The sequence below is a fragment of the Saprolegnia diclina genome (genome assembly GCF_000281045.1).
Source record: "Saprolegnia diclina VS20 unplaced genomic scaffold supercont1.33, whole genome shotgun sequence".
In the NCBI taxonomy this organism is placed as follows: Eukaryota; Oomycota; class Saprolegniomycetes; order Saprolegniales; family Saprolegniaceae; genus Saprolegnia; species Saprolegnia diclina.
Window position 1 is genome coordinate 534,673 of NW_008246100.1, and position 26,620 is coordinate 561,292.

A 26,620-nucleotide genomic window follows, 5' to 3' on the forward strand; every position below is an offset into this window, starting at 1 on the left:
CCGTCGTTCGACCACTGCGTGCGATACCCGTGTCTCTCGTTCGTCTCTGTTGGACGCTGTACTTTGCCATGCTTGCACTAGCTTTTGGGGAATTATCGACTTCGTAAGACGAGTGGAGAATACAATGATTCACTTTTGACTGCGATGCTACACTCTACGCCGCCAAGCTCGCCGAGACGAGCGCAAAGAGCCCGGACGGGTTGTCGACGTGCACCCAGTGGTCCGACTTGGGCAGCAAGTGCACGTGGACGCGGTCGCGCGACGGCAGCGCGTCAAACCGGTTGAGCACCGATTGCGTCCAAAACTTGTTGTACTCGGCGCGGACAAAGTGGATTGACGTGCTTGGCGGCGGGTGCGCCAAGATCGGCCAGCAGTCGGTGGCGAGGAACGCCTTGAAGAGCACGTCGATCACCGGGAGGTCCATCTTCCACTCAAACTCGTCGGCGTTGACGGCCGTCGGCTTGAGGTTGGTCGTCATCCACTGCGCTTGGCCCGTCTCGAAACCCTTGGCCTCGAGGACAGCGACAAGCTCGCGCTTGGACTTGATCGGCAGCGGCACGCTGAGAAGCGCCGGAAGCACATGGTCCGTCGAGCTAAAGCTGACCTCTTGCGTTCGCGCCACATAGTCGGTTTGCGCTACGACGTCGTGAAGTCAATCACCCAAGGATGACTGGGTGCGTACCGCAGCCGGGCAATGCGTCAAGGACCCACGTGTCACGGGGCACGCTGCGGTGCTGGCGACGGCACGCGTCGAGGTACGTCAAGGCGACCTTGCCACCAAACGAGTGGCCGGCGACAACGTCCGGCGTCACGTCAAGTGCATCCGAGAGGTCGCTAGCGCAGCAGGATCACCCACGCGTCACATGAAGAAGACACGTACATGACGTCTTGCGCGCACGCGCCGAGGTTGTGCGGCGGGCTAAACGACGGGCTCTCGCCGTGGGCTAATAATATGCGCACAATTATGCAGGGTCAGCGTTCATAGAGCGTACCGCGGTGGTCGATCGCGACGACTTGCCAGTTCGGGTACGTGTTAACGATGCTACAGGCCGCCCCTGGAGCTTCTCTTCTCAGTGCGAACGTACCGTCGGCAGAACGTGCCCCAGTTGCCCTTGTTGCCTAGTCCAAACAGAGATGAGCCACGAGGTGCCACGCGAGCAGACGTCTACCAAGAATGCCATGCATGATAAAGATGGTCTTCTTGGAGGGATCCAGCGTCGTGCCGCCGACGATCGTGTGGGCGAGCGTGCTCTGCGCTCGCGCCGCAAGGCTAGGGCTAGGATGAGCGCCAATTCGCTGCGATAACCTCGCTGTCGTACCGGCCAAGGTGTGTCAGCTTCAAGGGTCCGTGGCGCAGCATGTTCGGCCTCGAAAATAACAAAGCGACTCTGGTGCAACGTATTCGCTTTGAGAGGTCTGTAAATATCATGTTAAAGAGGTCCTCAGACAACCCGATGGCATGTCGCACATCACTTGCCAAGATTTGGCGCAGCTTTTGGCGCCGGTCACCTAACAAGCAGCGCCTTCGTCGATCGCAACCCGGGCAATCGGCAGATACTTCTTGGCGGCTGCGCAACGAAGGACGAAGCGCAGAGACGAGCTATTTCTTAGACATGCAAGGAAAAGCTTATAGTTGATGATTGTTGTTGTTAATTCACAGATAATATTGGGGTCTTAGCATACTTTTTGCTGGTACGAGTACATGGAGATAGGAAGCGACGACATATCGACCGTCTTGGGCGGGATATGGGCCTTTGTCGGGCCGACCTCGTCGCGGTTCGAGGCCGAGAGCGATCGTCGCTTGGTGAGAAACTTGCCGCGGAGCGAGCCCTTGAGGAGGTCGTAGAGGTAATGGTACTGCGTGCGAAAGTACGCTTCTTCTTCGTCCTCATTCATGTTGAGCGACGCGTGCTGCGGCTCGCGCCAGTAGTGTCGCTGCCACGAGTGGATCGCGTTGCCCCATTCTTTGCGCTCGGCGTTGGACGGCGCCGAGAGCATAAAGTTCTCGGGCGTCCCGATCGGGTTTTGCCGGCCGTTGACGAGCTGCGTGCGGCAGACGCTGACGTGGAAGCTGTGGTCGCACTGGTACGCCTCGGCCGGCGTCGCGCCGCGGATCTTCAACTTGGTTTTCGAGAGCCCGATCTCGTCAATGAACGCGCCGTGGCGCTCGTCGTAGAAGCGGACCTTGCCGTCGGCGAGGACAACATAGACGATCTCCGAGACAGTCGACCCGTGGCGGATGAGGTACCCTTCCTTGGACATGCTCGTCGTCGTCTTTGGCGGCGAATTGGCAAATACTCTCCCAACGCCAGACGTGACGCAAGTCGTAGTCGAACGTGCAGCTTGCGTGACACGCGCACCGGGCCTTTCTGATACGAACCTTGCACTTTGTATGCGCACCTATTTCCCGAGATCACGCGGAAAGACAGCGCGGCTCGCCTTTGCGCCGGTGTCCGGATAAATCAAAAGCCGGAGTATGTACTCTGACAGGTTTATGCGTATATTAACAAAGAGAGGTCGGGCTCGCGGGTTGGCTGGCACAGACGGCGCCGAATTGATTGGTTTGGAGTTGCGGCCTCTGCGCTTTGGTCCGAGGGAGTTTTCACTATTGGTAAACGCTCATTTTCCCCAATTAAAATGTCCGACAAGGCTCCCGTCACCGTCCGCACGCGCAAGTTCCTCCGCAACGCGCTCCTCGCGCGTCGCCAGATGCTCGTCGACGTCCTCCACCCGGGCCGCGCCAACGTGCCCAAGGCCGAGCTCCAGGAGAAGATCGCCAAGATGTACAAGATCGCCGACACCAACACGGTGTTCCTCTACGGCTTCCGCACGGCCTTCGGCGGTGGCAAGTCGTCGGGCTTCTGCCTCATCTACGACACGGTCAACGATGCCAAGAAGTTCGAGCCCAAGTACCGCCTCATTCGCGTACGTACTAATTGCCTCTTGGTCATCGGCAGACGTGGCATCGTCATTGTTGGATCTCTCTCTCGATGTGATGATGCATGATGACGCTGATGATGCCACGCACTGCGTCCTGTCCAACGCATGAAACTCCATGGACAGATAGGCTCATGCGCGTTTGTTTCGTTTCGTAGCAAGGCCTCAAGGACAAGGTCGAGACCTCGCGCAAGCAGATCAAGGAGTCGAAGAACCGCGGCAAGAAGGTCCGTGGTGTCGGCCGCCGTATCGCTCGCCACAAGGCCGCCAAGGCCAACAAGTAAGCGATCTCTTGATCCAGTTCGCTGCTTGGGGAGCCCGATCGTTTACTGTTGGGAGCGTTGCCGCGGTGTGCTCGCTAGCATCATTCTATCGATTTGGATAACATGATGTGGTCGACCGCAGTGACAACCTACTTATATCTCGTCTTTTTGCGTTCCTTTCAGCGCTAAGACGAACCAAGCTCATTTTTGGCTACGTTCGCAGGTTGCACATTGGCCTTTGTTTCTCGAACGACCTTGGATGCAATTGTACAGCGTAGTCCTCGCAGCATCGTTGACGATGGCAGTGTACCGCGGTCCCGTTCTCACGGCCTCGCTCGAGCTCCCGACGTGGACTGGACGCGCACTTTGCGACGCCCAACAACCGCGAGAGATCGCATCTCGGATGCTACAAGCCAACAACAACACTCGTATCCAAGATCGTTCGTCCAACTGAGGTGCGTTAACAGGTATTAGTGCACCGGTCCAAATAAGGCTTCAAAGTAGAAATACGAGTCTATGAGCGGGAGCTTCATAGCATGTTGGTGAACTCGGTGGTGCCGGAACGAGTGCTGTTGCGATGCCTGTGAGCTCCGCTGGTGTGGGCTTGTCGATTCTTCGATCACGCCCAGCGTCTGTTGTTTGTCGCTGCGAGTCTGCTCCCATGGTATATGTACTTTCATTGGCTCGACTGGTTGCATCACCGCAGCGGTCCAACGCGCTGCAGAAAGAAGAGCGGCGAGATTGCACGATGCAATGGTCGACTCGGTGACCTCCTGCCAAAGCTCGTGGCCATGAGGAGAGTGTCTTGCTTTCACTGTCGCTCAGCGACGGGGCGTAAATGCCGTGACATCGCCGGTGAGTTCCATGATATTGCGTTTCATAGCACAAACGTCGGCGGCATAGACCAAAACCTCACCATTCTCAGCGCCCTCGGCCAACCCGACGTCGGCCAAGACGATGGGGACTCGTCCAACGTATTCGCACCGGACCACGGCTTGCTCTTTGCTGTCGATGCCTCCAGAGAGCTTCAAGTCCTTCTAACGCAATCGTCTACTGCAGTCGACGAGCGACAATGGTTCATTGGTATGATAGCTCCTGCTCTCGTTCGAGGCCAATGTTGGTGATGTCGAGCTCGTCGTCGTCGAAGCGTCGTCCGACACGGAGCGATATCGTGCCAGTGGCAGCGACCCAAGGTGATCGCTGCTGGCCGCGTGCAAGCAAGCGATAACGGCGCCAAGTAAAAAAAGCTGTTGGGCCCTCGAATTAGGCAGGCGTTTTCGCAGCAGCAGAATACAAATATAGTGGGTTTCATTTGCTGAAGCGGCGCAAGCGAGACGACACGGAAGACTCGTCGCGAATCGCAGTACATGGAACGCGCCTAAGGACGACGAAGATACATGGCAAAAGTCGCATCGGAGCAAGCACTTACTATCGCGCCCATGGACGAGACGAGGACCGAGACGCCGGAGCGAGCAGTCGAGGAAGAGACACCCGAGGGCCTGCGCCAGTCGAGCTCGTTTATGAACGAGAACCCGTGGAACCGAGCGCGCACGGGGCGAAAGATCGTCTTTGTCGACGAGCAAGACAGCGGCACGCCGCTGCACGAGATCACGTACTCCAAGCAGACGCATTACTCGAGGACGACGCAGGCGCCACCGCCGCCGACGCCGCCGAGTGGCGGCTGCTGCGTCGTACAGTAGCATAGACCACGACGCGTAGGCTGCGCGTTTTGGACACCCGCGCCGCGTCCGCGTATACAGACAATATTAGAGTGTTAGGCTTGTTCAATGGATGATTATGACCAAGTATTCGTGCGTCCTCTTCGCTAGAACGTGCAGCGACCATTACCTGACACTCTCGCCCCGTCACTCCCTCGCTGTGTGCATGCAATGCATCTACAACGCAGCGTACCACCGTCGTCGGCTATTTCATCTCGTTGATGAGAGGTCTCGAGCCTTAGTTGGCCCGACCCACAAGAGTAGCGGATTGCTCAAAGTTAGTCGAAATGAGTTGGATTCACTCAAAGTGAACGCGGCCAAAGCACGACGTCAGGTGAAAGTTGTCTTGGTTGGGCGCGTTCCAGGCGCCGCACGCAAGCTGCGGGAACGTTGTCGGCGACGTGATCTTGCGCAAGAAGTTCATGCGCCATACGGAGCCTTTTGGGTTGACCACGTTGAAGAGATTGAGGGGCAGCGACGCGTTGGATGTCCACGTCTGGCTGGTCTCGTCCATACTGGTGGTCGCCGTGATGCCGAGTGCCCGTGCCTCGGCTTCGTCTTTTCCGACGTAAAAGTGGCCCACGGGCGGGCTAAAATCTCTGCGCGGATTCAAGATGAACGCGCTGTACGTCTGGTTGGTCGGCGAGACCTCAAACTCAAAGTAGCTCGTTGGGTCGTCGTCGCCAAGCGCAAGGAACATCTCCATGACTATCATGCATGAGCTACACAAGCTGCAAGAGCGTCGTACCGTTGTACTCCCAAATGTTGTCGTTGTGGCCATACGTGGGCTTGACGAAGAAGGCATCTTGCTGCATCGCACTGAACGTGAGCTCAATCGTCGTGTTGGTGTAGCACAGCGCGACGGTCGTGCCAGGGTACATCGATCGGCTGATGACGCTCTGACCGACGGTGATGACGGACTGCGCGGGGCAGGCAGCCACCGAGAGCGACGGCACGGGCAGGCAGCCAAACGGTCCGGCGCTCACGTCGAGCGACGTGACGCGCAGCGTCTGGTCCATGCGGACAACCATGGCCAGTGAGTAGAGCGCTGCGATGGCGATGCAGAGAAAGACGCGGTGGCGGCGCAGCGCCTGGCCGTGCACCTCGAGAGCGTACGTGCCGTACATTGCGGCGCGGTGCATCTTGCAATCTTCCGGTCGTTGCGTTGATTGGCCAAAATGAAAAATATGGAAGCCAGCCTCGCTTCGATATTCTCTGGGGCGCCTTCAACACTGCAGTGTCGATGTGTATATATTACGCGTGCAATAAATGGCTAATCAATTTTCTCTTTGGCGTGGGGAATGTGAATCACGTTGGGGCCCGTGACCTTGAGGAGCGTCTCGGGCGATCGAAGGACGCGAATGAGCGTCTCGAAGAGTCGGGCTTCGTCCTTTTCGCTGCTATGAGCTCCGATACCTAAAATTTGTCGAATTACCTTGAGATGTCCGACATATTCTTCTTGTCGCGCAATGTAAATGCCCTGCAAAGACATGGAATCGGAGGATCGAAAAGCGAATTTTGTGCACCTCGACCAAGTCCATGAGGTCGTCCGGATTCGGAAGCTCCGTGTACAGAATGTCCGAGACGTTGCCGCGCAGGATGCTCTTGACATGCGCGCCGATGGTGAAGAGCACCTACGCAAATATTGTCCAATTGTCCATTGCACAATATGTTTCGCACAAAGACATAAGTCGCCGTGATGCCGTAGGAGCCAATGCCGATCGAGTTCAAGCCCGGCACAATGTTGTCCGAGACTGTGATCAAGCAAAAGCCCGCACTCGCCGGGCACGAAATCGCCGTCGCGTTGCTGACGGGTCTACTTCGACGATGAGCCATGTCGGTGATTCGCATCATATACGACGTAGCATTGGTGTAGGCAAACGTATCGAGCGAGACGAGGGACCAGTAGCTGCCACTCGACGCCTCGGCAAACCGCCGGATCTACACCAGCATTTGGTGGGCGCCATCTCCACGTCGTGCATACCTCGATCGTGCGGAGTAGAAACGGGGCGCGGACGTGCGGCGGCGCCGTCGCTGCAATGTTGAGCACCGAGGGGTACATATTTGAAATGCGCAGCGTCGCCGACGTGCCGATCTCGTAGCTGGCTTGCGACGCCACGTCCACGTTCATCATGACGGCCATGAGCTGTCGCTGCGGCGCGGTCACATTCTGCAACCACGAATAGGTCACCTACAGACCCTCAGCACGCTTCTTCTGCGACGTGCGTACCGCTTGCTGGCCTTGGGGCGCCGGGCGTGAGAACGTCAATGTCATCTTCCATTGAATGACGTCGGTCGAGTTGAGCTTCTCAATGAGCTTGCGTCGCAGCGGCGGCGAGCTGCTCCAGAGGTTGTTCGAGTAGGAGGCAAATGCTATGTCTTGCGCATACGTTTCGATCGCCGATGTAAATATGAGCTTGGACGCTGGGTTCGTATTCGACTCTACAATGCTAGAATGAAAACTTGAACTGTAGCCGGTACGGTACGGCTCGTGTAGAGCTGCTGGAACGTGCCGTCGCTCTGGACAAGCCCAAACTCGGCCGACGCCTGCACGACTGCATTCTGCACTGTCGTTGGGTTGGCCGTGCTGAAGAGCGCCAAGGGCGCCACGAGGCAGACGAGAATACCCGCAAAGTAGACACCCGCCGTCTGGAGCTTGCTCTTCATCGGCTGCCGCTGGTTGCCCTGCGTATGGGCATGACTGACGGTGACGCAGCCACCTGAACGTACCGTCAAGATGTCGCACTGCTCAACTCGGGTGTCCATGGCCAGCTTGACCTGGAAGAGGTGTGCGGCGATGCCTTCGAGCGTCAGCCACATGCGAAGGTCGAGCGCGGTCGTCGAGCAAATGTAGTCGAGAAGCGCGCGCATCTCAAACGCAAACGGAGTCGCGAGGTAGATACCAAAGGTTGTCTTGGTGAGTGCGTCGGCTTGGCGAATGCTGAGCGGGTTGCCGCGGAAGACGACGTAGCCGTACTTGATTTGCTGGCTGCTTAGCACGAGGTAGATGCACTGGAGACCGTAGTAGGCGACCAGCGACGGCGACGACGGGAGGTACGTGGTCGTCGCGGTCGGCAGCACGAGCCACACGAGACTGTGCACGCACAGCACGACAAAGTAGTGCAAACACAGCTTGATGCGCAGCGAGCCGTAGACGTACGCGACGCGGTCCCAAATGATGACTGCCACGTGGAAGAAGACCAAGCCGACCATGTAGCCCGAGAGCATCGAGCCGTTGAACGAACTCAAGCTCAAGGCCGACGACGGCGCAGCGCCTGGCACGGGCGGGTCGCCAAGGTTGTGGAAGAAGAGGACTGCGTACGCCATCGAGAGAACACACGCGCCAAACGAGGCAAGCGTGTAGTCCCGGCCGGGCTTCGTACCTAGCGCCGCCTTCTTGATGTCCTTGTCCCAGTCGACCGGCGGCGACGGCAACAGGTGCTTGTAGTACTCTAGCACCCACGCCGGTGCCTACAAACCAGCGTATTCCTATAGATCGCTCGGGACATCTCTACCTCGCGGCCAAAGAGCGCTTGAAACCGGCTGGGCCGCGGAATGAGCGCTTGGGCTTCATCAATGTAGACGGGCTCCACACCACTCGGCAGTCCCTCGCTGGGCACAGCCGGCTCGCTCGGCGTCGTGCTTGAGCTCGGCTTGGTCTCGTCGTTTTCACTACCTTCGTCGCTGGCGTCGTCGTCATCCAAATCAAACGACGGCGACAGCGGATGCAGCAGCAACGGCGCGTGGTCGTCGAGTCCTTCGTCCAAAAGCCGCTCCACGTGGTTGTTGAGATCACTGAGTGCGTCCTGCCGCGTATGGTGTTCGATACTTGGAACTTCGTCGCCACTTGGCGTCATGGGCACGTCGGCCGTGTTGGACGCGGCCAGAAAGTCGGCCAGTTCAAATTGGTTGCCGTTGAGCGAGTCGGTCGAGTCGTGCCGGCGTATACGGCGGCGGCTCAGCGTGCTCTGACTTGCGTCAGTATCGTCTTGGTTGTCTTGAGCTTCGGTCTCTTCGATGGCTTGCAGCGCGTCTAAATGCAGCCGCGTCAAGTCCAAGTTGGCCACCATTGATCCATTGACGTTCTTCTTCGTATCCGACTTTAGCGGTCGTTTGACCAAGTAGCGCTGCCAGACGTACTGCCAGCGCGGCAGCGCTTTCAACGCTGCGGCATCGTCGTCGTCGTCGTTCGGATTCGACGTGGTGACGTGCGCCAGCACCCAAAACCCGCGAATCTGAAGCTCGCGCCGGTGAAAGAGCACAGCACAAATCACAAGAAAGGTCCACTGGAGACCTTGAAACTTGGTGGTGACGGCCGACGTTGCGCTGCCGTCGTACTTGTAGAGCCCGGCAAGTACGATGGGTTGGAAGGGCACGGCCGTGAGCGAGAGCTGGGTCTCGGGGCAGAACGGCTGCATGCTACACCAGATACCCTAGCCCTTGTCCTCACGATCTCGCATTTCTTGCTACCTCGGGTACAAACGTTGGCTCTGGGTGTAGTTATGACAAAAGAACGGTAGCTGGAAGAGATACCGGACAAAGAGCGCTATAAACGACTAGGATTGACGTGAGCATCCTCAAAATGACGCCAAAACACGCAATATACGTATTTGAGAATCCACTTCCAGAGGTAGGCGCTCGGTCGCGGGTTCTCGCAGAGCACGACGAGGAAGAGAGCGACGACGTAGACGGCATTGAGCGCGTCGGCCTGCGCGCCATCAACGACAGCCCTTGACACGTACCATGCGTGTTACCTGAAATGCAAACGCGGCGATGAACGAGAGGTAGCAAAATGGCCCCGAGTGGCTGCGCAGAACGTTCACCAGCACCGCGCAGAGCTCGCTCACGCTTGGCACGTCGAGCGTCTCGATCTGGTTCAGGTCCAGCGCTCTTGTCTCGTGCTGCAGCGCCACATCTTGTAGTGTCTACCGCACCATACAAATATATGTCATGTTGAACACAGCCTCGTCCTTACATGGAGAATCGCATACAACTGCACGAACCACAGCACTTGGGGTGCTCGCGCTGGCGGCGGCGCGTCGACGACCGATGCAAGCGAGTCGCGCCGGGTCGATGGGGACAGTGAAAACGAGAGGCTCCGCGACGATGGACTCTCGAGACTCCGCAAGTCGGGCTGCGTCGAGTGCCGGCGCATACTCGTTGGCGGCGGCGTCAGAAAATACGCGGGGATCTGCAAGTGCTTGCTACCGAGGTACGCGAGGAGACGCGGTCCCAACGCAAGCGGCGGCGCGCCGTACGCCAGCGCAGCGACCCACGTATCGAACGTCGCCATTGACTCGGGCTGGAAGCTGTACGTCCGCGTCTTGGGTGGGCCCTTGGGTGCAGGTACGACGACGTGCACGTCCATGCAGTACATCTTTGGCGACATCTCGTCGAGCTGGTGTTGGTGCTCGGTGAGATCGAGGCTCGCAATATGGCCCAAGCAGAAGCTCGGAAACTCCTTCTTTGCTTGCATTGCGCGCTTCTTGCGAAGCGTCGGCTGCGCAGCGACCTCGTCTCGGTGCTTCATGGCCACGACTTCGCTTCGATACAGCGTGAGCCGGTCGCCGTCGACTACCACGTAGCGCTATGTACATGGTGAGCTATGCATATTCCGGGATGGCCCTACGAGGGTGTGGCGCGCGGTCTGGAGCGAAGGAAAATACGTGCTGAGACGCAAAAGAGCACCGTGCCGAGGCACCGTCTTGCGCGTGCGCAGCCAGCCGCCGGTGCAGCTGTCGCCCCAATTGAGCGCGATCGTGCCTACGTCGGACTCAGCGGCCAGACGTGGAGAAGTGTCGCGTACTGGCGGGGGCACTCGGGGCGCTAAAGGGTCCTTCGCCCATGCGCGAGACCGCGGCCACTTTGAACTGGTACGTCGTGTCAGGCCGGAGGCTTCTGATTTCACACGAGGTCGAGTGCGCCTTGATCGTGACGACGTCGCCAAAGTCCCCAAGCAGCGTCAGCGATGGAAACACTTGGCGCGAAATGCGGTAGCTCCGAATCTTGTGGATCTTGGACTCGGGCGGCGTCCACTGCAGCGTCACGGAATTCTGCGACGTGGCCACAACGCGCGGGCGCGCGGGGGCGACGGGGGGTAGCGAATAGTGCAGCCTAGACATACATTTGTATCAACTTGATATCAACCAAGAATCAAGAAAGCGCAAGGAAATCGATGGCTACCCCATCGCGATGTCCATCATCTCTTCGACCTTGTTGACGAGCTTGGACACGATGACTTTGAGGCGCTGGATCGCAGCCTGTTTTTCCTGCTTGAGGTGGCGCCACTGTAGAATGCGATCTCTTGCGATCGCGTCGTTGAGAAGGAACCCGCGCTTCTGACACCGCTCGAGCTGACTCCGATGATACTACAATGACACGTCCCATCGTCAAGGAGAATGAAGAATCGAGAGGGAGTCGGTACGTCGAGAACATCGGCATACGCTGGCGAGTCGAGGATCTGCGCCAGCAAGAGCAGCACGAGAAACATCACAATCGACAGCGTCGGTGGCGACGCCGCGTCCGAGGTGCCTACTGCCGTACCTGCCTTGTAGAGCCCGAGCGAGACGGGGACGGAGAGGCAGACGCCGTTGGACGCGGACCGCGTGCCGAGGTTGCATGCTTCCGTCGTGTCGTGAAGCCACGGCATTTGGTAGACGAGGAGCGCAATCAGGTAGAGCCAGTTGAAGCCCATGAGGGATCGCAATAGCTTGGGTTGCAAGTCGCTCCGGTCCAAATGGAAGAGAAGGTAGATCGAGTAGGCGAGGTACACGCCAGAGGCAACGCCGAATTGCGCACAGCCCGTGACAAAGACGTAGACGAGCACGGTGGGCACCGAGTAGTGCAGCACAAGCGTCGAGAGGGTCGTCCAAAGGGCCGGCGGTCGTTGCATATTCTCTGGGTGCGACGCGATCGCGGTCAGCGCCGACGGCCGCGGTAGCAAGGCGAGACACAACATGCACGAGAAGTCCGTGACGAGCGACCACTTGTGCTGGAAGCGTAGAAAGAGCCACTGCTGCAGAGCGGGTGACAAGGCCGACCAGGGCAAGTAGCTGCTCTGCGCCGCGAGGAGCCACGACGGTACCCACAGCATAAGTGCATATTGCGCTATCGCGATACACATGAGGAGGGGTGTGAGGCGGCGCAAGAGCTGCAGATACAGCCCGTCGCTGGTCCAGTCGGCGTGCCGCACCGCGCGAACGACGAGCAGATACCCAAGCGAAAGCACGTTGAGATGCACGAACGCCGACACGACGAGCGCGAAGAGGAGAACGCTGATCGCCAGCGGGCGCGTCCAGAGCCGTGAGAGTATCGTGACCCAGCTGGCGACGACCGGTGGCGGCGTAAATGAGTCGGGCACGAGCCAAGAGGCGACACGCTGGAAGCTGCAGAGCACGAGCATTAGCACCGGCGCGCGACCGAGTCGCCAGAGCGTCGTGTTGCCCGCAGAGTCGTCGAGGCGGGCAAACCCTAACCAGCGTCGCGTCGCGGCCACATCGGCGTTTGCGAAAATGTCGAGTCGAAGTTGCACGCTGTACAAGACGACGAGTACGAGCAGCGCAAGGGAAAAGAGGTATGGCCACGCCGCATCGAACCGGCGGTTGGGCGTCGCGCAGAGCGCAATCAAGTAGAAGGCCAAGCCGACGGCGCTGATGTCGACGGTCGCCAGGATGGCTGCAAGAAAGACGAGGAGAAAGCAGCTGTGCGAGACGCCGTGGATGAGACAGAGTGTGTACTGCCAGTAGGCTGCGCACGTTGGCGTTCGAAACACACTGTGAACGTGAATGGCCTTGTCCATGGCGGCGAGCTGCCACGCCGCCAGCCCCGCCATCTAGACGTGTTGCCATGAGTCCGTTGGTCATCGAGTCGAATGCTGTGTACCGCGCACGTGGGCAAGAGGTACAAGAAAAGCCCCGAGAGCTCCGTCTGGGACGCTAGCCTGCGAAAGCCAATGTCCTCCATGTTGCAGTACGGGAAGCTCCAGTTGCGTAAAATCGCGTCCGCGACTGGCTCAAACTGGTAGACGTAGCGCAGCACGAGGATAACGAGCTCGACGACTAGCACGAGCCGCCAGAGCCGGCGGTAGTGGGGCGTGCCCCGTGGAAAAGCCGTCAAGTTGCTCAAGTGCGAGTCGAGAAGCGCGGCCAAGAGAAGGAGCTGGACGCAGCCGACGGCCGTCGCATACCGTCCGTCGCTCGTGCGCTCGTACACGAGGGCGACGGCAAGTAGCACAACGTAGTTGACGGCGACACCAACGAGGCGGTACGCGCGGTCAATCTCCAGGGCAAACCGAGACACATAAAACCACGGGCGCTTGCTACCCGTGATCGCACTAGTCAACCCGAGTGAGCACCTACGCTCCACATGGCAAAGGACACAGCGGCTACCGTAAATGAATGTGCTTGTTATAGAGCACGAGCTGAGCGACGACTTGGGCGATGAGCAGCAGCTGCGCGTTGAAAAGCGAGGACGTCCAGAGGCTCCCAAGCCGCGGTGCGGTCGTATTAAAGACACCGACTTCAATGACCATGCCTAGCGCATTCCCGCTGCCGCTGCCATTGTAGAGAATAATCAATGGCGTCGGCGTCGGTGTCACCGTTGGCACCGGCGCCGTCGTCGTTGCAGGTGCCGAGAGGGTGGATGGTAAAGGCGCCGACGTCAAGAGAATCGGCTCCAGCGTCGGTGTGTCGGCAGATATTGGGCGTGGCGTGGACGGCAGGATCGTGACTTTGGTGTCGCGATAGCAGCTGAGGCCGGCGATGGTGTAGAGAGCTGCATCGGTCGTTGGCGTCGGACACGTTATGTTCCACACGTAGACCGCAAAGCAAATCGCGAGCGAGTAGAGAAGAAGGCCGCGCCAGAGCCGCTGGCGGTGGGTTTTGTATAGCGAGAGGTACGTCGCTAGGATGAGAAAGCCGGCTTGGAACAAAGTCGCGGCCGTGCTCAGCACGACGACTACACAGACACAATAACGTCTCTATCGCATCCTTCGCAAGCAGCTACGTACCAAAAATGGTAAACAGCACCATCTTGTCGACGTGGCAGAGCGCCATGAGCCGCATGTCCTCGAACCAGCGAGCAAAATGCGACGTGGCGTCGGCAGGACCCTCGGCCGCAGATGTTGAACGTGGCGCTGGATGATGCCAGACACGCCGCGTCCGATGGCAGCCGCAGAGCACAAGTGCGCAGATCGTTTGAAGCCCCAGATCCATGTCGTCGTAGCCTAATGTCGCATAGTACGTTGGCAGTGCCGATGCGACGCAAGGGAGCAGGAGCAGGTACGCCGACGTGGCGTACGCAAGGCTGTAGCTTGTCATGAGCACAAGTAGTGGCGTTGACGTGCCCTGGACGCCGTACACGCCGAGGAAGGCAAACGTGATGCCCAAGAGACCCGCGCTCACGTACGACGGGTACGAAATGCACCAAAACACCGCGACGACGACCGCGACGAGGTCGTAGCAGAAGAGTTTGGCGACGACGTCGGGCAAGCTCGACGCGAGCGCGTTGGCGGCCGGTGCGCGCGCGTGCATGTAGAAGGACCGGAGCTTGGCGGCGCTGAGAAACAAACCGACTTGCGCGGCTATCGACACGTAGGGCGTGCTTGCCTCGCGCTACCGATACGAGATCAACGCTGCAATGCAACGCACTGACGACGTACATGTACTTGGAGACCGAGGATCTCGCCGGCGCGCTCGGTGAGCGGCATGGTGGCCCAGAGCGGATACTGGTAGACGTGTCTACCAAGCATGTGAGGCGTGTATGTTCACAAACGTAGCGGTTTACGCGCAGAGGAGGCACACGACATTGATCGTCAGCAAGACGGGAATGTTGGCGTCGGTGAAAAAGTCTTCGGCCAACGGCGTCGCGTGAAAGGACGGCTGCCGCTCGACGATTGGCGACGGCAGGTCCTCCAGCGTCGACGCGATGCGCGTGGTCGTCTGGTAGCGCACGCCGAGGTGGCCGCACCCCGCGCCGTTTGCGAGCAGCTGGAATCGGGCGTCGGACTTGCCGTGCTTGGCGAGCAGCGTCGAGGATCGGAACGTGCACTGACCCACGCGCCGCATGTTCTCGATGCATGCTCCGTCCGAGGCCGACGCGAGAACGACGGCCTTGAGCTGCACAGCCTACATCAACCGTGGTCTTGGTATAGTGGTCTCCAAAGCGGACCTCGTCGGTCTCGAGAGGGACTGAGACGGGGACGTGGAAGGTTGCGTTGACATCTTCGACGCTCTGCGTCTCGGTTGCGCCGACAAGGACAGATTCATCGCCGCCTACACGCACACATCACCTCCGCGTCGACACCAACGACACGAGTACGTTGGATGTAGACACCAATGGCCCGTCGCCGAGGGCTTGTTGTCGTTATCCCAGTGTAGCTCATATGCAGCTCGAGAGCTTTGTGCAAAGTGGTAATGATACGGGGTGGCGGCGCGGCGACCACCGCAGGCGGCGGCAGCGGTGGGATCATGGTAGTCACAAAGGTCCACTGCACAACGCGCCCGACGCCAAACAGATAGTAGACGCCCCCGAGGGCGCCAGGGGTCGCCAACGCTGCAACGAAGAGGCAGCCGCCAATGATAGCTTGGTTGAGCAGCACGACAAGCGCTTGGAGGTTGATGTGTGCGTCGAGACGATGCACTGCGTTGCGCAGCGCAGGCAGTCGTTCCAAGAGCGACGCCAGCATCGCGACACCCGACACCTGACGCTGCAGTGGCCGCCTAGAACGCCGTATGAGTCTTCGCGGGATGGAGCTCGCACATACGGAGACGCGTGTCGCTGGCGAACGGTCTGCGCAAGACCGAGGACGGCAATGGCAACGTCGACGAGGATGTTGCCGGTGCTGACGTTGACGCCGGCAAAGGCGAACCAGACGTTGGCGCGCGCAAGGGGCCACCCCGCCGCCATACAGTAGCCGACCAACGATGCGGCGGCGACCGCGGCGGCCATTGGCGGTAGTGCTGGGCGCGCAAACGATGTGAGGCAGCCAGCGACGCTGCCGAGAAGGTACATTGTCGCGACTAGACTCGGCGTGCGCCAAACGGCGCCGGCGAGAAGTGCCAACGAAAAGGCGTCGAGGACGTACGCCGTCGTCCGCGCTCGCCACGTGGATGCCATGGTGGGAGCTCGTGAAACGCCGACTGGCACGACTCCCTGCCCATAAGACTCGTGTTGTCGCATAGATCTTAGAGCGATGGATCGGGTGATTTGCGCACTTTATGAAACCGAAACGTTGGTTTTTAGGAAACAAAGGCGGCGACTTGACAATCCGAGGGGCATGGACGCTGGTTGTCGTGCAAATACCTCTTCTTTTTATACGGCGATGCTGTGATGTGGCTACTGGCGTACATCTTAGGAGGCGCTTTGGTCCTTCTCGGTCCCATGAGGTCGCTTGCTATCGAACAGAGTTGCAATCTTCGAACGTGCGACTGCTCGACGCGCGCAAGAACCAGAAAACCGCCGACGGATGCTCGTCAGGTGAAGCAGTCGAACGTCCGACAAACGTTTTTGCTCCAATCTCTAGGAAAATTGAGGGTCCAAAGTGTCTCCACCAGCATTAGTCGCACCACCACCAGGCCGCCTTAGTTGTATTTTGCGCTAATTGAAAGAATGGTATCGTGCGAGCGTTCAAACCTTATTACAGAACGAGGCCTCGGAATTTACGAAGCGCGCGGAGCTTTTTGGGGTCCATGATGTACGAGTCGCCATTCCGAATGTGCCAGAGCGTACCCCCGAGGTTGAGGCCCCACGTCGCTTCTGGCCACGGCGCATGCGACGGCACGTGGAAGCTCGACGAGATGGCTTCGCACGATCCATGCAGCTCGCTGTACGTCTTGACCGCGGGCAGCACGACGTTCTCGAACCGCTCGTCAAAGTGCCGCCACACAATACCGGACTCTTCGAGGAGAAACTGCAGATTGTGCGGCAAATTGTCGAGCTCGCATCGCGTGCGCGCGATCCAGTGACCGAGCTTCATGTGGTGCGAGAGCGTTGGCCACGGGCGCGTCGCCGGTACGACAAAATTCGAAGGCACAAAGGCATGGCCGTGCACGTCGCGGTAGACTGCCATCGCTGGAATGACCTTGGATTGGATCGTGAACGCCATGCGCTCTTGTTGACTCCACACAAAGCCCAGCGCCCGCAGTGTTGCTTCGTCTCGCTCGACAAACTCGCTGTACGTCCCGGTACTTCGGAGGTCGCGCACGATGCGCCCAAGGGCCAAGTCTTTAGCTACCGCTGGCCACGGCGCGCCGCCGGGCACAAGAAAAGCCTGCTCAACGTCGCTGTGCCCGTACAACGAAAAGTAGACGTGAAGACTTGGTAGAATCACGTCTGTCCACTTGGCTTCCCGCAGTGTTTGGTCCAAGTCGAGGTCGAGGTCGTGGAGCGCCGCAAGGACGGTCTCGGGGAGCGTCCCGGCGCGGTGCTTGGCCTTGAGCGCCATCATGGCGTGGCCCAGCTTGTACCCATGCAGCTCACTTGGCCACGGCTGCTGCGAAGGAACGACAAAGGCATTGGGGACGTGCGGCGACCCGTGGAGGCCACGGTAAGTACGGAGTGCGGGGAGCGTCAACGTATGCAGCCGGTCGTTGCGTGCATGCCAAACGAATCCCTCTGCGTCCAGCGCCTTGGTTTGCGCAATCGGAAGGTCGTACTTGGCTTTGCGGAGGTAGCTGACGCGCTCGCCAAGGCGAAGGCCCCACGTGGCTGCCGGCCACACTGGATCGCACGTCGGCACGACGTACTTTTGGGGCACCCAGAGATCGCCAAACACGGCCTTGTACGTCTGTAGGGCAGGTAGAATCGCAGTGCCGAGAAGATACGCATGCCAGTCGAGCGGAAAGCCAATCGCGTCTAGCTGGTGGCTGCGCTCGCGAGAGATGGTCGGTAGCTTCCGAATGAGGCCTTGGAGCTTCTGCCCCAGCGGGAACCCGTCAGGCGACTCGTGGTCGCGGGGGACGATGAAGTGGCCGTGGTCGCGCTGGAACTGCGCGAGGCCGTCGACAAGAGGTGCGGGCAGCAACCGGCGTGGGCGCAGCGTCGCGAACGCACGCGCAAGACCATGGCTGCGTCGGAGCATGCCTTCAACCAAAACGGGATGCGTCGATGCCATTGGTTGAAATCCAAGTGTTAGCCGTCCACGATTGGATCCATGAATGGCTTTGCAACCAATCACATGCGATTTACACTTTCCAGTCGCGATGGACCGAAGAGCGCAGCCTCCGCCAACGCCCATCACGGTCCCGATCCGGTTCGGGCGCACAAAGACGACGCTCGGGCCGTCCGCCTCCATACAGCTGCATAAAGCCGCGTCGTCCGCCGGCATTAGCAACAGCAGCGCGCTGCGCGTGTGCGGCGTGTGCACCGAGGCCGCCTCCAAGTACACGTGCCCGCGCTGCAACGTCGTCTACTGCGGCGTCGCCTGCTACAAAACCCATGGCGAGACGTGCACCGAGCACTTTTACAAGGCGCACGTCGAGAGCGAGATGCAGCTCAACAAGACCGTCGACACGACGTCCGCGCATGCGATGCAAGAGGCGCTTCGCCGCGTCTACGACGAGTTTGGCGACGAGGACCATGGCCTCGATGACCGCCTCGAGCAGCTCGTCGAGCTCATGGAGTCGGACGCGCTGTCCCTCGACGCGCTCACGCCAAACGAGCGCGCGCAATTCCTCCGCGAAGTGGCCGACGGGCGGCTCGGGAAGCTCATTGCGCTCTGGACTCCGTGGTGGACAACGTCGCCTGCAGCGTACGCAGCGGCCACCCACTCTGCCCGGCACCAGCTCATTACAGCCGTCGACGACGACGAAGATGACATCGATGGCGACGTCGAGGTCCCTCCCCAGCACCCCAAACACATTTTGACGACGCGGCGCGCCAAGGCGCTGGAACCGATCAGCGCGCTGCATGCATCGCCCAACAGCCCCGTGCTTTGCTGCAACTTGTTTGAACTCCTCTTTGCATACGCCTACACGCTGCGCACGTACAACGGTGACTGGACTGCCGACGTGGCCGAGGCCAGCGCGACCCTCGTCGCGCTCTCGGCCGTGCTCCACAGCCAACGCGTGTATATGACCATCGACGACGTCCGTACCGCGTGCGGTAGTGCGTCGCTCCCCGATCTGAATGCGGCGGCCGCCGCGGCAGCGCTCGATGACGCAGCGACGCTGAGCAGCGCGTCGCTCTTCATCTGCGATGCGCTCTGCGACCTCGAAATGCTGCTGCTGAGTGCGGTCGACGTGGCCGACAAGAGCAGTCGGAAGCGTCTCCGCGGTATGGCCAAGAAGGTGCACTTCTACCTCGTGTGGAGCAACGCCGATACCAGTGCTGGCGCAGCAGAGGATAGACTTACTATAAGTTAAAAAAACACATACGAGACCGCGTCCTCCGTCTTAGGCCGCCGACGGCGACACGAGGCCGCCAACGGTGGTGTTGCGCTGCAGCTGGAACGCCTGGAGCGACGAGATCCACTTGTTGTACTCGCGCGCGTTGGCCGCGATCAGCGTCAGCTTCTTGCCCGACTTCGCGAGCTCGGGCGTCGAGATCTCAAACTTGAAGGCCTTGGCGTCAATGACGCGCACGACCGCGTCCCGAAGCAGCACGGTCGACGGCTTGGCTTCCTGGGCGTTCACGACCGAGTCCTTCTTGTAGCCAGAGAGCTTCTCGCCCTTCAAGACAAAGTACCGCTTCTTCGAGCCAAGGAGCGAGTTCGAGTCGACCTTGAGGTAGCCCTGTGTGTTGGTGAACGGCAAGATCGCGCGCACCCACACCGACGGGCCGATAAAGCTGTCGTTGAGCGTGTACTCGGCTTTCGTCGTCGTAATGACGAGCTCGTGGACCTTGGTGCGGGAGCTCACCGTCACAATGTGCGAGCAGAGAATCTCGTCCTCGAGGGCGTTCGTCGCCTTGTTAACAAAGAGCACACGCTCGTGGTCCGTCAAGAGCAAATGATACCGCTTCGTCTTCTTGAAGGTCACGGGGCCAGCGAGGATGATCGATTCGCGCGTCTTGAGCAAGTGGTCCCAGAGACGCATGGTCGGCGACCGGACCAGCGCCACGATCGCGTTCTTGTTGCGGTGCCGAATGGCCGACGCGAGGTCGCCGCGCCCGCCGTTGAGCATGTCCTTGAGGATCTCCGTCTCGTGCGCCGAGACGACGCCAATCGATGCGATCGTCTCGCAGTAGTCGATCATGTCGTCGACCGACATGTTGTCGCCAAAGAGGCTGCCGCCCTGGATCGTTGACGTGTTGTTGTAAATGTCATAGTTGCTTTGCTTGGTCGACATGCGCGGCGACGGACGCGGCGACGGACGTGGCGACGGGCCGTTGGTGGAGAACGTCATGGCCTTGGCGCGGTTGGGCGTCACGACGTTCATGTTCTTGGACGACATGCGCGGCGACGGCGACGCAAGCGACCCGGTCGTCGACCGCCCCGAGACGCTCTTGGGCGTGTCGACCTGCGGTAGGTACTGCGGCGTCACGGACGCGCGCCAAAAGACCACAATCATCGGGCGCTGCGGCCGCTTGAGCAAGCTCACGGCGCGACCGTACTCGGGGCCGTCGAGGATGTGGCCATCAATCGCGTGGATCGAGTCGCCGAGGCGCACACCGTGGGCTTCGGCGTACCCCATGACGTTGGCGTGCGGCTGCGGCAGCCGCGAGACGAGCACGCGTGTATCGTCGGTCGTGATCGTCATGTTGAGCGACGCGCCTGTGAATTCGACGGCGTAGAGGCCTTCGCGCATGCGCGGTCGAAAGAAATGTACACTCAAAGGGCGCACGGGGCTCTGCAGCATCTGGATGACGCTGTCATAGGGGCGGCCGACGGCGCGGACGCCGCCCACCTTGTACACGACGTCGCCGAGCGCAACGAGGCGCGTGGCCTCGGCGTAGCCCATGGTGCCATCGGCGTTCGACCGGAACGCGTTCACAACGACGTTGTCGCGGTGGTAATCGCGGATCGTAATGCCGAGCGAGCGCTCGGTAAAGACGACCTCGATGATGTCGTCCTTCTTGAGCGGGCTCAGCGCCTCCGTCTTGGACGAGAGCGTGAGCACGAGCGGCGTGCCCGACTTGGCCTGCGACGCCAGCAAAGCGTCCTTGTGCATCGGCACGAGGCTCGAGTTGTTGAGGTCGATGAGGTCGACCCATGCGTCCTCCGTGATGCCAAAGGTCTCGCGCAGGAGGCTCTCAAAGACACCCTCGAAGGCGTCGTCCGGGACCGTCGGGTCCCATGAGACGTACTGCGCTCTGCCCGAGTCGAGGTCGATGATCCGCAGTTGCATGTTCATATCTACAAGTCTCGGCGAATGGCGCTGTCCAAGCAGCAATAGGCGACTGACGGTCGGCGGCCAATTTTTTCCCCGCGCTGTCACACGGGATCGAATTTTTATTCAGTGCGACCACCATTACTGCCGCCTTGTATCGGACATTCAGCCGCGCTTTTTATTACAAAAGCGAGTGCATTTTATTATTTCGCCCATTAAAATAGCCGTGCGCGAAAAAAGTGCCTGCCAAAAGAACTCCCTCGCTTTACCGACAAAACGGACCGATATCGAAACAGAAAGGTACGGAAATCGACCTTGGCGTAGACGAAAATGCGCTCTCTCCCGAGGGAAAACGCACTGTCGCACCCGACGTATTACCTGCGAGTGTAATTCGAACCACGCAGCGCACACGATTTCCGTACGCATACGTGACACTATTTTGCATTTGCTCGTTGTGGCCACCGATCTTGCATTCAAATGGAATAAAAAAATAAGAATGACGTGCGCGAAGGACGTTCGGTTGCAGCGATGGCGCAAGCGAGTACGCGCTATGGAATCGATGCGTCAATGTCTCTGCAAGAGGCACGCGGTGTGCGTGCGACCACGTGGCTGCGGTAATGCGACTGAATTTATCGCACACACGATATCTCGGGCGACCGCACGCTTTTGGTGTATCATGGATGGACCAATCAGGGACGCGACGGTTCAAGATCGCAACCCTCGAACAACGGGCCGACGTGGCGCCAGCGCACGCTGTGATTGGTACGTGAAGCGACGTTCGAGGACCGCAGGGCCTCAAGTGGGCGCATTTGGGATCCGAAACACCATGACAACAGACGGCCGCAGCAACCAGGACGCGTCGGCGCTTGAGACGCTTGTCGCCGACGCCAACGCGGCGCTGCGCGGGCGGTCCGCACCCGAGATTGTCGCGTGGGCCGTCGCAACCTTTGGCGACGGCGTCGTCTTGAGCTCGAGCTTTGGCGTGCAGTCGGCGCTCATGTTGCACTTGGTGACAGCCGCCAAGCCCAACGTGCCTGTCGTCTGGGTGGATACTGGATACCTCTTTCCCGAGACGTATGCGTTTGCAAACGACCTCACGACGCGTCTGCACCTCAACTTGCACATTTCGCAGTCGAAATTGTCGCCGGCACACATGGAAGCGATGCACGGCAAGCTCTGGGAAGACGAAACCATCGACGCGCACAAGCGGTATGGCTACATCCGCAAGGTGGAGCCCATGGAGCGCACGCTCCGCGAGCTTGGCGCGACCGCGCTGCTCGTCGGGCTGCGCGCGCAACAGACGTCGCATCGGCAGAGCCTCGACATTGTGCATCTCCACAACGGCCGCGTCAAAATATGCCCCATCTTGGAGTGGACGAACGCCGATGTCGACAAGTACATGACAAAGCACGGGCTGCCGTACCACCCCCTCAAGGCTCGCGGCTACGAAACCATTGGAGATACGCACTCGAGCCGCCCCGTCGACGCGACAGCGTCAGGCCGCGACACACGCTTCCGCGGTGTCGCCCAAGAGTGCGGGCTGCACATGAACTGGTCGGGCCCCATCATCGAGCACGAGGCCCCGCTTGACACGATCACGGTGTACTCCAAGCCCGACTGCAGCTACTGCCACGAGGCCAAGCGCGTCTTATCGGAGGCTAAATTGGACTTCAAGGAGTACACGGTCGACGTCGATATTTCGTATACGCATCTCTGCGACCGCGTCGGCCACGTCGTGCACACGGTGCCGCAGATCTTTGTCAACGACACCTACGTGGGTGGCTGTACCGAGCTCAAGGCATTTCTGGGCGTGTAATAGAAGACGATGTCCGTTCAGTTTGTACAGAGTGCTTGTGCATTGCTTACGTAGCGACGGGCTCGGCGGGCCGTTCGATCGGCAGCGTGCTCTCGTCGGCCGGCTTGTCGAGCGCTGCCTCGTCTCCTGCTAACGCTGCAGGCACGTCGTCGGTATCGTCGACGACCCGATGGACAGCCAGCTCGTGCTGCTTGAAAGACTGGGTGTAGCTAAAGAGCCGCAGCAAGCTCAGCACTTTGAGCAGATTGTGCTCGAAGATGAGGTTGGAGTTCTCCATGCGGTCCTTCGCGTCCGGTGTGCACAGCGGACCGAGCGCTTCTTTGACGTGCACATACGTGTCGTACGGGTTGGAGCTGCGGTTGGTGCTGAACTTGATGCCGGCGCTCGTCTGTGTATCGACCTGCGCGGTGATGTGCACGTAATCGCTGACATCGAGCGACTTGACGTCGTCTTCGGTCTCGTGCGTCACGAGCGGCCACACGATCTCCTTGACGCTAAAGACGGCGTGCTTGGGGCTCGCGATGATCACCGGGTCCCACTCGTGGCCGTGTGGAATGCTCGTGATCTCAAAGGCACACGCGATTCCGAGCAGCTCGCACACCAAGCTCTCTTCCAAAGCGCGATCTTTTGGCATAACACCGAAGCGCGCATCGTCAGCCACGGAGGGCGTCAGGTCGATACCGGCCATCGCAAGGCGCTTGAGCGTCTCTTGCGGTGGCAAGTACGCACTGTTGAGCTCCGAGAGTTGCTTGACGCTCGGCGACACGAGGCGCACGCCAATGTCGGTCACCTCCAAGTGGATGAGCCGGTACATGTCGTTTTGGAGCTTGAGGTGCGCGACGCACGTGTGCTTGTCGCCGTCGTTGACTGTGCTCATCTTGAGACTCCACGAGTGCTTTGTGTGGTTGGCGTTGCGCTGTTGGAGCACGGCGATCTTGGTGAGTTTGAGTGTATTGAAGTTGAGGACGTTGGCTTCCTCGTTGAATAGGATTTCAGAGATCCCGTCTTCGACCCACGTCTCAGCGTTGGCATCCCACCACCCGACGCGTGGATTCGTGGGGTAAATCACATCTTTTGGTAACGTCACCGACACCTAACCAAGCTGTGGAGCCGAGTGCCTAAATGGCACGTCATACCTTGATGGCGAGCGACGCTGTCGCGACAGAGCCTTCCAGTGGGTACTCGAGTCGATGGATTTTTTCCACGCTAAGTTCTACAATACCATCGATCCGTTGTGCTATGTAGGCCAGACATGGACGTACCTCGCATGACCCAGCCGCGCGCACGCTTCGGGGCCGGTGGAAGGCAGAGTAGATCAATCGAAAAGACGCCTCCGAGAGCGACGTCGAGGTTGTGGACCGAGTTCGGCGCGTTGTCATACGGAAGGTAGATGGCGCGCACGGCGAGGGACTGCATCACAACAGGCTTGGGCACATCCACGAGCATTTCCATTTCGGCAAAGTCGATCTTTTTGTTCCGTAGTCCTTTCGGTATAATGTTGATCCAGAGTCCGACCTGGCCACGTTTGAAAAGATCCAATGTGGAGCGAAGGGAGCTGTGTACCTTGACAGGGCCAGCCGCGCTCGTGATCTTGACTTCGCCCTTGGAGTTGGCGGCAGCGTTTTGGTCCAGGAACTCATCCGCGTACTGTAAGATGTGGGCCGTGTTGGTCTCGATCTTTTGCCGTGTTAGCTCCATGATGTGCTCGATGAAGCCTTCGCAGCGCGCGAGCTGGGCGGGCTGGTTGAGCGCTTGCGCCTCGGCGCAGACGAAGATCAGGTCCAAGATCACACGACGCGCGTCTTCGCACGACTTGACGACGCTCGGAAGGTCCGTGTCGTCCTCGAGAAGCCACGAGTTGACGAACGCGTTGATGTCGCCTTCGAGCGTCGCGTCCGGCTTGGTCTCGCAGGCAAGGTATTTTTCCCACTACGAGCCATGAGCCGACAAGACAGCATGGCGCAGCGTACGTCTTTGATCTCCTTTCGGTGGCGAAGCTCCTGCTGCAGGCGAGCTGCCTTGGCTGCAATCGCGTCCTTGCTCGACTCGAACTCGTCGGCCAGCCGCACGAGCTCGGCCGCGCGGCTTTTGGCTTCCTCCTCCCGACGCTTTCGCTCCTCTTCTTCGTGTCGCTTGCGCTCTTCCTCGAGGCGCCGCTCCTCCTCTACCGAACGGAGCTTGATTCGCGCCCATCGCTTCCTTCCATGTGCGTACCTTGCTTGGTACGAAGGTCTTCCTCCTCCTTGAGCCGACGCTCTACCCGTCGAATGGTGAGAGGTCGTATTCCATGAATCCATCATGCGCGTTGTCTACCTTCCTCGAGCTCTTCCTTGGACTTCTTCTTCCCCTTCTTCTTCTTCGGACCCTACGACGGACCATCGACCATCATGCTCCGCTCCCGCCGAGGTCCCACCATGGTGCGAGCAAGGCGTCGTTTGGGTCTTGGATCGTGTTATTCGGATACGCGGTCGTATTATCCGGAATAAACAGGAAAATCAAGTCGCCCTTTCGCTTTGGTTGTCACAATCGGCGTCCCGTGGGTTGCATCATTTTCGAATTGCCTTCATGGAGCCATCGACGTTCCAGCTCTCGCCCACGTGCCGGCTCGTCGTGTCGCTCGGCGACATCACGCGCTGGGAAGGCGACGCCATTGTGAACGCTGCCAACGAGCTCATGCTAGGCGGCAGCGGTCTGCGCACGATTGGTCGACAACCCTCGTACTGATCTCGGATACTGGTCTAGGCGTCGATGGCGCTATTCACAAGGCCGCGGGTCCACAGCTGCTGCAAGCGTGCATGCAAGCTCCTGAAGTGCGACGCCACGTTCGGTTCGTCCATCGGCAGTGCACTTGTCGAGATGTCATTTTCATTTGTAGCTGTCCCGTGGGCGAAGCTCGCATCACCGAGGCCTATCGCTTGCGTGCCAAGTACGTCATTCACACCGTGGGACCGGTGTACCGCCGCAAATCGCCCGTGGCGGAGCTTCTTGGCGATGCGTACTGGCGGTCCCTCGAGCTCGGGTACGCGTACGGATGCAAGACGATCGCGTTTCCCGCCATTAGCTGCGGTGTCTACAGCTACCCGCTCGAGTCGGCAGCGCTAACTGCACTCGAAACATGCTTGGAATTTGCGGAAGCGACGGGCGAAGATGCATACGAAGCCATCGAATTTGTGCTCTTCAACCAGGCAACGTACGACGCGTGGCTCGCAGCGGCGAGTACGCTGGCGATCGTGGTCTGCGACGAGCGTGAGCAATAAGAAAACGCAACGTGCTAAGAACTTGATTTTTCAACATGCAGTTGCTGGGCAGCTCAGTAGGCGAGCAGCAGTGCTGTTGCAGGCGAGGCGAGGCTAGTTTGGACGCCATCACAATTAATACACATGGCTACCATCACCGTATCAGGAGATCAAGATCATAGACGCGGCCAACTGCAAAGTACGAGACTGCGGTGCCGCATTGCCTTGTTATAATAAGAACTGATATCTAACAATAGAAGACGCCCGTCTGCAGCGAATGTCTGGTGCACCGAGGACCGCAACCCACGCACCAATCTTGCTACACGCAACTTCTCCTCGCCAAACTCGGCCAGCGCAGCCATCGCTTCGAGAAACTCTGGCGAGG

At 59.4% G+C, this 26,620-nt stretch overlaps 12 protein-coding genes across 13 annotated transcripts; 5 read left to right on the top strand and 7 right to left on the bottom strand.

The window, feature by feature from the left end:
• Positions 1–62: 62 nt before the first annotated feature.
• On the bottom strand, positions 63–1,383 carry SDRG_10149 (hypothetical protein). The gene is made up of 7 exons (XM_008616125.1): positions 1,320–1,383; positions 1,170–1,270; positions 1,086–1,119; positions 993–1,042; positions 881–944; positions 683–834; positions 63–636 (listed from the first exon to the last, which is right to left on the bottom strand). Exons 1-7 carry the CDS (start codon positions 1,358–1,360, stop codon positions 155–157), a joined length of 924 nt encoding a protein of 307 aa, XP_008614347.1. The 5' UTR covers positions 1,361–1,383; the 3' UTR covers positions 63–154.
• Positions 1,384–1,605: 222 nt separating this feature from the next.
• SDRG_10150 (hypothetical protein) lies at positions 1,606–2,399 on the bottom strand. The gene has a single exon (XM_008616126.1). It carries the CDS (start codon positions 2,260–2,262, stop codon positions 1,675–1,677), a length of 588 nt encoding a protein of 195 aa, XP_008614348.1. The 5' UTR covers positions 2,263–2,399; the 3' UTR covers positions 1,606–1,674.
• A 117-nt stretch (positions 2,400–2,516) lies between these two features.
• SDRG_10151 (30S ribosomal protein S24e) lies at positions 2,517–3,352 on the top strand. Its single transcript, XM_008616127.1, has 2 exons — positions 2,517–2,925; positions 3,096–3,352. The coding sequence occupies exons 1-2, from the start codon at positions 2,638–2,640 to the stop codon at positions 3,219–3,221; spliced, it is 414 nt and encodes a 137-aa protein (XP_008614349.1). The 5' UTR covers positions 2,517–2,637; the 3' UTR covers positions 3,222–3,352.
• A 1,149-nt stretch (positions 3,353–4,501) lies between these two features.
• Positions 4,502–5,006, top strand: SDRG_10152 (hypothetical protein). Its single transcript, XM_008616128.1, has one exon. The coding sequence runs from the start codon at positions 4,598–4,600 to the stop codon at positions 4,898–4,900; it is 303 nt and encodes a 100-aa protein (XP_008614350.1). The 5' UTR covers positions 4,502–4,597; the 3' UTR covers positions 4,901–5,006.
• A 104-nt stretch (positions 5,007–5,110) lies between these two features.
• SDRG_10153 (hypothetical protein) lies at positions 5,111–6,086 on the bottom strand. The gene is made up of 2 exons (XM_008616129.1): positions 5,667–6,086; positions 5,111–5,626 (listed from the first exon to the last, which is right to left on the bottom strand). Exons 1-2 carry the CDS (start codon positions 6,058–6,060, stop codon positions 5,217–5,219), a joined length of 804 nt encoding a protein of 267 aa, XP_008614351.1. The 5' UTR covers positions 6,061–6,086; the 3' UTR covers positions 5,111–5,216.
• Positions 6,087–6,113: 27 nt separating this feature from the next.
• Positions 6,114–16,045, bottom strand: SDRG_10154. Of its 2 annotated transcripts, none has more exons than XM_008616131.1 (26): positions 15,681–16,045; positions 15,236–15,636; positions 15,086–15,189; positions 14,702–15,042; positions 14,577–14,655; positions 13,926–14,529; positions 13,306–13,873; positions 12,800–13,250; positions 11,343–12,749; positions 11,102–11,286; positions 10,725–11,032; positions 10,548–10,681; positions 9,894–10,505; positions 9,673–9,843; positions 9,525–9,626; positions 9,389–9,474; positions 8,434–9,337; positions 7,649–8,389; positions 7,405–7,603; positions 7,149–7,360; positions 6,903–7,109; positions 6,780–6,859; positions 6,599–6,734; positions 6,445–6,552; positions 6,354–6,398; positions 6,114–6,308 (listed from the first exon to the last, which is right to left on the bottom strand). In XM_008616131.1, the coding sequence occupies exons 1-26, from the start codon at positions 16,031–16,033 to the stop codon at positions 6,192–6,194; spliced, it is 8,655 nt and encodes a 2,884-aa protein (XP_008614353.1). In that variant the 5' UTR covers positions 16,034–16,045; the 3' UTR covers positions 6,114–6,191. The 2 variants fall into 2 exon arrangements, with proteins under 2 accessions (XP_008614353.1, XP_008614352.1); XM_008616130.1 differs by having other exon boundaries at positions 6,777–6,859; positions 15,681–16,033.
• A 379-nt stretch (positions 16,046–16,424) lies between these two features.
• Positions 16,425–18,025, bottom strand: SDRG_10155 (hypothetical protein). The gene has a single exon (XM_008616132.1). The coding sequence runs from the start codon at positions 17,994–17,996 to the stop codon at positions 16,554–16,556; it is 1,443 nt and encodes a 480-aa protein (XP_008614354.1). The 5' UTR covers positions 17,997–18,025; the 3' UTR covers positions 16,425–16,553.
• A 77-nt stretch (positions 18,026–18,102) lies between these two features.
• Positions 18,103–19,302, top strand: SDRG_10156 (hypothetical protein). Its single transcript, XM_008616133.1, has one exon. The coding sequence runs from the start codon at positions 18,118–18,120 to the stop codon at positions 19,276–19,278; it is 1,161 nt and encodes a 386-aa protein (XP_008614355.1). The 5' UTR covers positions 18,103–18,117; the 3' UTR covers positions 19,279–19,302.
• Positions 19,303–19,308: 6 nt separating this feature from the next.
• Positions 19,309–21,207, bottom strand: SDRG_10157 (hypothetical protein; the record flags this gene model as incomplete). The annotated part of the gene is made up of 1 exon (XM_008616134.1): positions 19,309–21,207. The coding sequence occupies one exon, from the start codon at positions 21,205–21,207 to the stop codon at positions 19,309–19,311; it is 1,899 nt and encodes a 632-aa protein (XP_008614356.1).
• A 625-nt stretch (positions 21,208–21,832) lies between these two features.
• On the top strand, positions 21,833–23,031 carry SDRG_10158 (phosphoadenosine phosphosulfate reductase). Its single transcript, XM_008616135.1, has one exon. It carries the CDS (start codon positions 21,860–21,862, stop codon positions 22,997–22,999), a length of 1,140 nt encoding a protein of 379 aa, XP_008614357.1. The 5' UTR covers positions 21,833–21,859; the 3' UTR covers positions 23,000–23,031.
• Positions 23,032–23,045: 14 nt separating this feature from the next.
• On the bottom strand, positions 23,046–25,415 carry SDRG_10159 (hypothetical protein; the record flags this gene model as incomplete). The annotated part of the gene is made up of 8 exons (XM_008616136.1): positions 23,046–24,092; positions 24,136–24,212; positions 24,262–24,514; positions 24,563–24,928; positions 24,970–25,163; positions 25,214–25,255; positions 25,313–25,364; positions 25,413–25,415. 8 exons carry the CDS (start codon positions 25,413–25,415, stop codon positions 23,046–23,048), a joined length of 2,034 nt encoding a protein of 677 aa, XP_008614358.1.
• Positions 25,416–25,500: 85 nt separating this feature from the next.
• Positions 25,501–26,367, top strand: SDRG_10160 (hypothetical protein). The gene is made up of 3 exons (XM_008616137.1): positions 25,501–25,688; positions 25,742–25,826; positions 25,875–26,367. The coding sequence occupies exons 1-3, from the start codon at positions 25,565–25,567 to the stop codon at positions 26,254–26,256; spliced, it is 591 nt and encodes a 196-aa protein (XP_008614359.1). The 5' UTR covers positions 25,501–25,564; the 3' UTR covers positions 26,257–26,367.
• Positions 26,368–26,620: the final 253 nt, after the last annotated feature.